The 11,680-nt window shown below is 41.4% G+C and overlaps 2 protein-coding genes across 2 annotated transcripts in view; one reads left to right on the plus strand and one right to left on the minus strand.

Moving 5' to 3' along the window:
• Positions 1-11,680, plus strand: part of LOC109482364 (angiotensin-converting enzyme-like) — a 23,135-nt gene continuing 11,455 nt past the window's right edge. Inside the window, exons 1-4 of the mRNA XM_019785060.1 lie at positions 1-10; positions 1,445-1,649; positions 2,752-2,841; positions 10,924-11,168. Of these exons, the coding sequence (XP_019640619.1) occupies positions 1-10; positions 1,445-1,649; positions 2,752-2,841; positions 10,924-11,168 (550 nt within the window). The remainder of the gene's footprint in view (positions 11-1,444; positions 1,650-2,751; positions 2,842-10,923; positions 11,169-11,680) is intronic.
• LOC109486544 (sodium/potassium-transporting ATPase subunit alpha-1-like) lies at positions 3,342-7,535 on the minus strand. The gene is made up of 7 exons (XM_019790384.1): positions 7,371-7,535; positions 6,605-6,694; positions 6,333-6,392; positions 5,314-5,430; positions 4,711-4,845; positions 3,731-3,848; positions 3,342-3,499 (listed from the first exon to the last, which is right to left on the minus strand). The coding sequence occupies exons 1-7, from the start codon at positions 7,392-7,394 to the stop codon at positions 3,381-3,383; spliced, it is 663 nt and encodes a 220-aa protein (XP_019645943.1). The 5' UTR covers positions 7,395-7,535; the 3' UTR covers positions 3,342-3,380.

Raw genomic sequence — 11,680 nt, forward strand, 5'->3', positions numbered from 1 at the left:
ATGGTGGACGGTATAAACTCCCGGCACTTTTGATCAATTGCTAAGTCTCGTGTGATTAAGGTCCCGTGTTTGTAAACCGTAACTCTCGCGAGATCACGTTGTGAAGTGATTGATCATTAATTATCCTGATGAAGGCGACAGTGGTCGCTGAAAATTTGATCTCTGTGTTGGAATAAAGTTCAACTTTTTACTGCAACAAAATTTCTTGTTTTTTATTTCCAAAATCAGACGAAAATTAATGCGCGTGCCAATGTAATCCATAAAAATTACTTGCTGTGGCCTAAGCATCGATACATATCGAATCTACAGCAATGTTTTTCTGTAGGTCTACTTTAGCTTCTTAATTCTCTCGGTAAAGTCTTAATTTTTCCATCATCAGACCCTCCTACAGTCTTTATTGGTTTGTTCCACAGAAGCGGTCGGACAACTTTAAATCACAGAACCGAGGCTAGTGTCAAAGGTCATAAGTTGTCTGCTGTGCCAATGTTTTTGAACATTTACTATTTCTGGAACGTATTGAAACGATATCTGTATTAAACTGACTAGTGAGGGTGATACTGTAATATCTGACGGGTATCAGATCAGTATCAATATCTAATATCGACGTGCCTGCATATCCGAACGCTATGAAGAGACCGTGGTTTGTTTGTCTAGCTGTCTGTGTTTTTGTGGTTAAAGAAGTGAAGCCAGCCTCTCCATGGCAGAAATCTACAACAACAGAAGACATGCAGGAAGTTGTGAACACTTTTTGTTGTCCCAGGCGTCTGCGGTGCTGCCTAACAAACAAGAGAGTTGGTGAGATTTGGCACTTATAATTAATTAATTCATTATGACTTGATTTGATACCTACCTACCTTTTGCTTATTTGAATGGATTAGAGGTGGGTTTGTTTATTCACCCTGATAGTTGAGAGACACAACTGTCAATGTTTTTATATGTAGATTTTAGTCAGGGAAGGTGGCTAAATGTAGCACGTCGGCAGAACGTACTGCATACTACTGTACACTACTTCCTACACTGCCCACAGTACACTGACGAACGTATTGACATGTTATCATCTCTAACTAACATCCTGCAATTTGACATAAACAACACCTTATTTTCAACCATTCTCAGGGGTAACCCCTCATTGTCGTTTGTCAAAATATGTAAAATAGTTGCTGTGGTTTTCAACTTTATTTTGCAGGCAGGACGTTTTGTTTGATTTAGTTCATTGATTTAATTTGTACACCAGCTCATTATGTACCTTTGTCCTTTCTTCTTCTTATTATTATTGCTTTGTTTTATTGTTTCCTTTTATGTGCGAGGAGAGGGCTGACATAAGTTTCATAACTTTTTGCCCAATCCTCGAAAAATAAATGTGAATAAAATAAATAAATAAATAACATACCGCACCTGCACCAGTGCGTAATTATTGATCTTCGATATTCCAATGTTCTTTTAGTAGTAATCGATGAAGCCGTGGATGAAACCGAGGCTCGTGTGTGGCTTCGACAGTACAACGACGAGCTGCGCAAGCGCAAAACATCATTAAACGAAGCCAGCTGGGCGCACAGTACCGACATGAACCCCGCCACCGCGGAGGCTGCGATCCAGGCTAACAATCAAGTCCACGAGTGGAAATTAAAGAAACTAAAGGAGGCTAGCAGGTTCGTTAGGCCACAGCAAGTAATTTTTATGGATGACATCAGCGCGCTCGCATTAATTTTCACCTGATTTTGGAAAAAAGACAAGAAATTTTGTTGCCTTCTGACAATTGTTACCATGCCGAAAATAGGCAAAGATGTCTGTTGGCATGCCGGAAGGTGGATGGCAGATAAACATGAAGAGAGGAGACAAGAAAAGACTCTGATTTAATGTTTTGTTTCTTACTTTGATGCAGTGATTTGTGATGTTGGCTGTGTATATGTGATGTCCCCACTGAATCAAACCCATTTTTACAATGATTGAGTCAAAATTTCAAAATGTAGGAACCTTTTTTTCGGCTTTCCTTGTTTTTTTTTCGCCCGCTCGTATTGGATTTGGAGTCTGCGGAGGATGTCATCCATAAAATTTTCTTGCTGTGGCTTTAGATTGCCAATATCGTTTTCATACGCCGAAAGATACAGATGAAGATATAACGGTTGTTTTGAAGGAAAATCTAGTAGATTGCAAGTCGTGTTTTTGCCATAATGTTTTTGCTTTTTCATGTTCATCTTTTTATATATATTTTCGTACACATATTTGTATTCAAATGTTCATCTTTACTGTCCCACTGATATGTATATATAAGTTTATCCACTTGTATCTGGTGTAGATAGGTGTGAGATTCATTATTAATAAATAATATACGATAAACCATATCAGATTGATAATCCACCCTTCCTTGCTCCCATTTAATACCTTTCGTAAAATTATACTGTTATATATGTAGCAGATGTTAATAGATGTTAATTATGTTTACCGGAGGAAAACATTTTTTTACTCTGTTTCTTCCTCTTCTTCTTCTTCTCCAAACAGTGACCTCTGACCTGACCAATGACATGATTTGTTGACGTCTGTCACCATGGTGACTGGTGTTGGGTTACATAATGTTGCAATTTCATTGTCTGCTCTGTTCCTGTCACCTAATACTAAAAGTACATGTATGTGAAAGTGTTTGAGCAAGAATTAATAGATCAGACCATATCCGAAGTTAAAAATTATGCATTTGCTTTGCAAATGTTACTTCTCTAGTTTGAAATTGATTTTGATTATTTTGATATCAATCAGGTTCACTCCAGCAGCATACTCAGAAGACCTGAGGAGGCAGTTCTGGCTGATTTCGCTAGACGGCACTCCGGAGGATTCTAACGATCTCAGGTAATATGTGATTTCGTTACAATTCCTTAACATGGACAACAGATCAGTTTTATTATCATAGTTATCTTGACTTTAGTAACTTACGCGTTCATTTTCAGCAATTGCAGTTTGCACTAACACCAGAGCGAAAAATCCCGCCAATTTTCTGTTATTACCTTCTTCAATAAGGTTATGTTTTCAGAGGCGTTCCTGTGTATGTCTGTGTGTGTGTGTGTGTGTGTGTGTGTCTGTAAACACGATAACTTAAGAAGGCTTGATATTTGGCAGGTGGGTAGGTCTTCACCTGGAAATTATTAGATTCCCCCCCCCCCCCAGCGTCTTCTTAAGGTACTGCAGCTGAACTTCCGGTTTTGATATCTCTTGACTTAGACTAGGGTCAAGGGATTTACTAGTAATATGGAATAACATCATCAGTGTTTCAGCACAGATCGCATTTTATTCGGTAATTTGAACATGTATAAATTTGTACTTTTTAAACCATAGCAGAGACATTTCCTGAACTATGGAGAGACGGCTGAACGCTTGGAATTGGGTTTTTTTTATGACGAACAGCAACAATAACTTGGTGTCTCCTCTAAATCCAATCGGCTGACCCTCAAGGCAGAAGGGGCCATGACCATTCGGTTACCAGTGTTGAAAACAATGCCCTTGGCACTGCCTGGAGTGGTGATAAAAAGACAAGCAAATCATTTGGGAATTGGGGGATACAAAACATTACACTGTAGGACTTTACAATATCCATTTCATAATGCTTAATATACGTTTGTATTACAATATCTTGAAAACCGACTATAACTGCAAGTTATATATTGCCTTTATTAGTTCTTTCTATATCATACACTGTATATCTATTTCAGTGCTATTATAGACTTTTCTTTTTGAACTTTACCTTCAACCCCAACTGTGCAAAACAAAGCAATGTTTCTTGTCTCAAACGGATTGTCGTTGGTGAATTCGGGAGACCGAATCTGGGGCTCTGATTCTCCAGTGAGCAGAGAGATGTCGATCTGTAGGAAAAACAACAACATTTACAAACAGTATGAAATAAAGACTAAGCTTTAACTTACAACACCTAGATTACAGAATTTGGACTTACCCAAATTTTCGGTTGACTCCATCAACCTTGTTCACGGAATGGACCCGTCTACTCTTGGAACGGGGGGCGACACAAGTTATCTGGCACGTATGACCCGCTACTACGGTCACGTGTCTCTGACATCACGTTCCAAGAGTAGACGGTTCCATTCCGTGAACAAGGTTGATGGAGTCAACCAAAAATTTGTGTAAGTCCCAATTCTGTAATCTAGGTGTTAGAAATTGAAGCTTAGTCTTTATTTCATAATGACTTGTACCAACACGGATGAACTTTCATGCTAATTTACAAACAGATTTTTCAATGCCACCGGACAGCAATATTCGAATGATACATGATGTCTGTTACGTCGGTGAAGATTAGACATCCAGGTAATAAGATACGCCAAAAACAGTTATTCAAGTAACTGGATATGAATTTGGAAACGGTCAGACGTTTCTGGTAGTATCCACTACTGTAATTCCTGATTTTTTACTGTACTTTTATGTTCACTGTTTTCATTGTCACTTCTGTACCATCAACTTATCATTACAGTTAACAAATAATTCCTGGACTTTCTCTCTCTTTTTTTTGCACCTGTCGCCACAGGGAACATATAGTTCTGTGAACATGTCCATTTTTCTCAGACCGTGAAAATTAGCTACCATGAACATAAAGTGAATTATAGTACCTTTCGTCAGAGACACTGGAGAGTTTCAGAACGGCAGGTTTATAAGTACAGACTATTGGTTGATGTACAAATAAGTGAAGACAATTTTTTGGCATAATGATGTTACCTTAAATCCATCGGCCTCGACGATACGAACATCAGCAGGAATACGATCTCCGCCCTTCAGTTGAACAAGGTCTCCCACCACGACGTTTTCAATGTCCACACTAATGGGCTCTCCACTCCGGATAACCAAAGTTTGCTGGAAAACCACAATTATAGAGTATAGATTAAATCTAAAACAAGGAGCTTCATCGAAGTCCTTCAGTTTGTCTAGAACTATTTCATATTTGTCCCATTATTAGGATATAAAAATATGTATCGTTATTATGTTTACCGAAGGAAAACATATTGTTTTTACTCATTTTTTTTTGTTCTTGAGTTTCTGCTCTTCTTCTTCTCCAAACAGTGACCTCTGACCTGACCAATGACATGATTTGTTGACGTCTGTTACCATGGTGACTGGTGTCGGGTTACATAATGTTGCAACTTCATGGTCTGCTCTGCTCCTGTCACCATATACTAGTAGTGCATGTATGTGAATGTGTTTCAGTAAGAATTTACAGATAAGACCATGTCCGAAGGTAAACATTATGCATTTGCTTTGCATATGTTGCTTCTCTAGTATATTTATGTATCAGAAAATTGTGAGCAAAATTCAGTTTCTCACCTTGGGAAACATGTCTTTGACAAAGTCCTTGACCCACTTCGGTGTTTTCCGTGGGGGGATTAGACAGTTTGGTCCGTCGCGTTCAAACACTTCAGCAGCCATGGCCCTTGTCAAGCCCTGAAAGAAGATTATATCAACATGGTTTAATACAGATTATCATGAAAGTTCATCTGTGTTGGTAGTAACCATAGTAAAAACGTTTAACTTTATTCTAACACACTATTTACAGGGATCAAATTTTCAGCGACCACTGTCGCCTTCATCACTTAATAGAGATGGTGGACGATATAAACTCCCTGGCACTTTTGATCAATTGCTTACGTCACGTATCAGTAAAATCTCGTGTGAATAAGGTCACGTGTTTGTAAACCGTAACTCTCGCGAGATCACGTTGTGAAGTGATTGGTCATTAATTATCCTGATGAAGGCGACAGTGGTCGCTGTACAATTTTGTGTTGGAATAAATTTCAATGTTTTTACTATAGTTTAATACACTTTGCTGGAGAGCAAATCAAATTCAAAAACAGCTGATGAAATAAATTATTCTAAATCTTACATTTTTTCATCGATGAGGCAGATATTACCAACTGTGAAATGACAAGGTGAAACAAGGAACTTTGTACTACAGTTGACCATAGATTACTAGTATGATGTGGATAATAGTACTGAGAAACTGAGTATGCTTGAATGAATGAATGAATGAATGAATGAATGAATGAATGAATGAAGACCTTTATTGTACGCAAATACCCACTGGTATAGGTCACAGGAAAGACGCCACAGTTTGCAATGAAATATATACAATGTACAAGCTAGCGCTAGTTCTATGTACTGTGAACATATAGTCTAATAATTACGATAATTTGGCTTCTTCTCGCTTCCTAGTAACGATGTAGATATAAGTACAGTCAGATGTGTTTTATGATCGAAGGTTTGTCTAAAGCCATTAGAAATATGAACTTATCTGTGTTGCTAATATGTATGAAATGGGGAAACATTTTAATACATTCTGTACTTACAACGTCTGTGCTGGTGTTGTATCTTGTACAGAATTCCTCCAGGGAGATCATGTGGTCATCCTATGAGCAAAGAATTTGAACATAACATTCAACAACACAAATTATTCCCACTGTATTCCTTCCTTGCCTTTAGTTCACTTTGTTCTGTCTAATGTACTTCTGATAGCACAGAACATCAGTTATCCTTATTATGAGTAGTATATTATATATATAAATGACATGACACAAAAAGGAGAAAGGAGTAAATCATCATCAAGAGACGAGTCACATACTATGTCCAATTCCTGTTTCAGGTCTTCCAACTCAGTCTCCTTCTTTTCCTTGCCCTTGCTCTTGCTCTTGCCAGAGGCCGGCTTCGGGGTCTGTCAAAAGAAACCCCAATACCCCATGTTTTACCACCCAGATGAAACTACTAGTATTTTCGTATGGGCCCTTGTGCTTGTTTGTTTCGCATAACCGGTAAACCGCCTTTAGGCATAACACACCAGTTTTGTACATGTGCGTACATGTACAACAAGCTGCATAAGACCGGACTGTAAGGTTTTGAACCACTCACACTGGGAAGGTCACCTACTCTTTTCGATAAGTGTGGTGGGTTCTTTAACGTGCATGGGGTGTGGCTTTCCCAAACACGGGACCTACATTGAACGGGACCTCCTATCCGAGGGACGTCCCTAACCGAAACTAGGTACTCATTTCCACCTGAGTGAAGTGAGGAAAGTCGTGTAAAGTGCCTTTGGTCCCGTTTAAAGTCTAAAGGGCACAAGATCGGTGACATGGGCAGGGTTCGAACCCGCAACCTGCTGTGAGCCGAACGCGCTACCGACTGCGCCACACGACCCCACTACCACACATCATGACACCTGAGTAACTTTATATCGTTACGGACTACAGTAGTCAAGCGGGTAGATTCCAGAGCCCAAGGAGCTTCAACAAGATATACTAGTATAACGCCCTTGCCTATACGCATATCAAACGCACGCACCGTGTCCTTCTTAAATGGTCCTGAAAAAAAAAAAATGAAAAAAAATTCCATACCTTCTCCTTCGTGGGAGATGCCATGGCCCGGTCGTTTTCCAAAGCTTTAAGGACAAGAGGAGCGCCGAAGGCTGAGTAGACTACTGCTAGTAATGTGCTTCTCTCGCCTTGTATTACATGTAACGCTAGATCCTTAAATGCAATCTGTGCACAGATCGTAGTCTGGCGGAGTATTGACTACTTCGTCAGAGTGAACTGGACAAATATCTGAAACAAATAGGAGCGAGTAGAAACAGGAACAAAACCGGTACTTTAACTTCTCCCTTCAGTTATAACACTTCCCCTTTTACGTTCCCCTTTTTTTACTTTGGAATCCCTTCTTTATTTAAAAAGCAGAGGTCCGTGTTGTGACTAATATGGATGACGTTTGGTGCTAGTAAATAAAGTCTCCCCAAGACAATGCGGGTTCAAAAAAAAGAAGGAAAATTTAGCCACAGAAGAGCGTAGAGTTCATTTGCCCGCGCAGTTAGTTAGGGGGGGAATTAACCCTTTCGTGCACTGACTCTTCTGGCCAACTATTTCCCCCTTTTTTACCGTAATCTAGACACCCCGTAGCGGTAATTTAGACATGCGGGCGAAGGGCTTCCGGCTGCAGAAGGGAAACGGACAGCTGCCCGAAACGAGTCTGGCACATAAGATATGCTTAATAAAATAATATAACAATTATGCAAACATGGATGTAATTTGCATAATTTATGAGGAAATTCTATAAATAGCTGCATTCCATGGTAGGACTATTCAAGCTTGTAACATATGTAATTAAGAAAGAGAGAAACACAGGCAGATATCAATTATGCAAATGAGAAAATGTTTAATTCCAAAGTGGTAATTGCCTGGAATTTCATACTTGGGGTATTTGAAAGTTAAGTGAAGGTGAACATAATTAAGCATAAATTATTCAAATAAGGATCTCATTTGCATAATTCACGAGGACATGATATAATGGCATCCTTTGTTAAGATAAGTCTGTCTTCTGTTGTAGAATATGATCAACAGATATAATTCATGCAATTTAGGATCCTATTTGCGTAATCAGGGGGATTAATATATTATTTCTGAGTCATAAAGGCTATCCTAATTTGGCGAAGGTATGAGATCGTGGAACTCTAGTTCTTATTAATGATATAGAAAGAAATGCCTTACAGCAACAGGTGTTAAACAGTTTTTATCGAATTGTATTTAAGATTAGTTATTTGAATATGTGCTATTTTTAGACTTTGTATGTATTGTGAATCTGTTTAACTGTTAGGTGTTTGTCTGTGCTTTTGTACCAGGATTTCCTGAAAAACAGGCCAGAGTGGCCTGAGTGTGATTCCTGGTTAAACAAATAAAGTTGAAAGTTGAAAGTGTAACAACTTGAAGGACTATAACCTCCTTTGTCACAATTAACACATGTTGACAATATGTTAACACATTCTACTAAGTTTAATTTTTATAACATTCATTTGTGTCAGCGTTTTGCATTTGCGTTCTTTAGGCCAGACCAATTCAATTTGTTGCTTCTCGGATCGCCCTGTTCATTTTTTTCTGATTTGTAAAAAATTGGTTCTAAATTAACTGCAAAATGCTCAATGTAAAGCGACGGTCACAACTCGCCATACGTGCTTCTGCGTGCTGTCTACGTGCAAAAACGTGGACAATCGTACGGCATCCGTGCGTGGTGAGTACCACCTCCGTACGGAATCCTACGGATTTGGGAGCACGCAGACACGCCGTAGAACTTTAAGTGCATGTAATACTTTTTCTACGTGCGGTCTTCGGATTTACCACCCGTGCGTGCGAGTACGTGCCACGCGCGTGCCCCGTACAGCCTATAAGCGTGCAACGTACGGACTCCGTGAGTCTAACTTCACTATTCTCACGTGCGATTGCTGTACGGACAGCGCACGAAGCACGTGCGTGCCACGCACGGTGCTTGCGTCATCCGTGCTTACTCCTCACTTCCCAGTTGACCTGCTCAATGACCACGCAGAACACACGTGCACCATACCAGGTGCTCCGCACGTGCAACGCACGTGCAACGCACCTGATCTCTACAGTATATAAAGACAACTTGACGGGCGACTGCCAACTCGTCTCCAAGATGCCCAGGAAGGCTCAGAAGGAGGCTACCAAACAAGACCCAAAGAAACGGGCCGCGGAAGACACCAGGGCGGCTAGTGATGATGAAGTTAATAGGAGGTGCACGCACTTACAACGTGCGAGTGAGTAAGGAAACCGTGCGTACGCCGCACGTGTAGGTACGGCCTGTACGCGGCAACGTAGCAATCGCACAGAGATCGTGCGTTGTAAGCACGTACACACCCCCATGAAACTCCTTCCTCTTCGCCCCGCCGTTCTGCTTCGCCCCCGCCCCGTTCTGCTTCGCCCCCGCAAAAAATCTGCTTCGCCCCCGTCGTTCCTCTACGCCCCCGGCGCAAATTCTGCTTTGCCCCCGTCCTTCTGCTTAGCCCCCAATGGCGGCACAGCTCACAGTCGACACGAAAATCGTCTGCAAAATAACAATAAAGGCTGTGCCGCCAAATTTAAAGTAGCCCATGCTCCGGCAAACATTCTGGACCACCTTTCTGCCAAGTGACGTTGCACAAAATCCTTCCCATTCAAAAGTTTACCCCTACCTCACGGCCCGTCAGTGGTTCTTACGTTTATAAGTACTGGCGGGAAATTTCACTCACGGCTGTACTTATAAACGCCAGTACTTATAAACGTAAGAACCACTGACGGGCCGTGAGGTAGGGGTAAACTTTTGAATGGGAAGGATTTGTGCAACGCCACTTGGCAGAAAGGTGGTCCAGAATGTTTGCCGGAGCATGGGCTACTTTAAATTTGGCGGCACAGCCTTTATTGTTATTTTGCAGACGATTTTCGTGTCGACTGTGAGCTGTGCCGCCATTGGGGGCTAAGCAGAAGGACGGGGGGCAAAGCAGAATTGCGCCGGGGGGCGTAGAGGAACGACGGGGGCGAAGCAGATTTTTTTGCGGGGGCGAAGCAGAACGGGGCGGGGGCGAAGCAGAACGGCGGGGGCGAAGAGGAAGGAGTTTCATGGGGGTGGTACAACTCACTTACCACTTGCGCAACGTACGATGCACGCAACCGCTGACGGCCAGGCGTGTCGTGCAGACCACGTACGTACACCTTGCGCAACCGTGCGAGTGACGTACTCCCTCGGCCGGCCACCCTACGTTTTCAGAAAAAAAACGTAGCAGACGTAGCCACGACAAAAACGTACGGACAAAAAGCACGCACGGCGAGTTGTGACCGTCGCTTAAGACATATTTTGGCCCCAACGGTTGAAGAAAGTCCTTTTCTTACTAGTTCTTCAAGTTTCTCAATGTAACAATGCAATTTTGTTTCATTTAAAATTGAAAATCTATTGTCTTAATCATAAACCAGCCTGGTATGTTGACTTCATGGCTCATATTGTAACATTTCCGGCTATCATGGGGTGCCTTGGCCTTTTTTTATTTCTCCCTTCTGAAAAAATCCGAAAAACAACAAATTAAATTGGGTTGGCCTTACAGTACATTGATCAAACTACTGTACATTTTTCCAGACAAATGTCCAAGCTCACAAACGACATCGAAAGTCTGTACAGCACTGGCAAGGCATGTCGGGAGGAGAATGAGAACGAGGTTTGCCACCCTCTCGAACCTGACCTCGAACACATCTTCGCGACATCACGTGACTATGACGAACTGGAGTGGGCGTGGATCGGTTTCCGCGACGCAATTGGTCCAGCTATGAGAGACAAATTCGCGCGATTGGTCGAACTGAAAAACAGCGGAGCAGGAGAACATGGTGAGAGAATTAACTCACTTTTGATGAAGGTTAGACATCTAGGTAATGAGATACACAAGGAAATTGTTACTCAAGCAACTGGATAGGGTTTAAAAACTGCACGTTTCAAGTAGCTCAAACACATCCATATATATGGGACAGGAGTTTAAATCCCTTCTGCTATAAGATTGCAACATGATGTAACCCAACACCAGTCACCATGGTGATAGACGTCTGGTTCAGGTCACAGATCTTATTTGTTTGGAGGAGAAGAAGAGGAAAAAGAAAGAGCAAAAAGTTAAAGCAATATGCTTTCCCTCGGTAAGCATAACTAGTGTGATGTCTGTTTAAAGTTAAAACTTTTGGTCCAACACAAAAAAATTCTCTCACCTAGAGCTTTCGACCAGTCACCCTGGTCTTACTCAGTAGACTGACCCAGTGAAGCTTGTCACATGGCTTCTTTGAAGTGTGACGTCAACACTGGGTCAAAGGTATCTGGTAGACGATGTCGACCCCCGTCGCGGTTCAATGAA

The sequence above is a fragment of the Branchiostoma belcheri genome, unplaced genomic scaffold, assembly GCF_001625305.1.
Source record: "Branchiostoma belcheri isolate BF01 breed outbred unplaced genomic scaffold, Haploidv18h27 scaffold11, whole genome shotgun sequence".
In the NCBI taxonomy this organism is placed as follows: Eukaryota; Metazoa; Chordata; class Leptocardii; order Amphioxiformes; family Branchiostomatidae; genus Branchiostoma; species Branchiostoma belcheri.

Excerpts from the sequence above, each read along its gene's own strand:
- LOC109486544 (XM_019790384.1), bottom strand. The coding sequence starts at position 7,394 with ATGGCATCTCCCACGAAGGAGAAG. Across the intron at positions 5,431-6,332 it reads ACAACACCAGCACAGACGTT|GGCTTGACAAGGGCCATGGC; the intron begins GTAAGTACAGAA and ends ATCTTCTTTCAG. Across the intron at positions 3,849-4,710 it reads TCGAGGCCGATGGATTTAAG|ATCGACATCTCTCTGCTCAC; the intron begins GTAACATCATTA and ends TTTTTCCTACAG.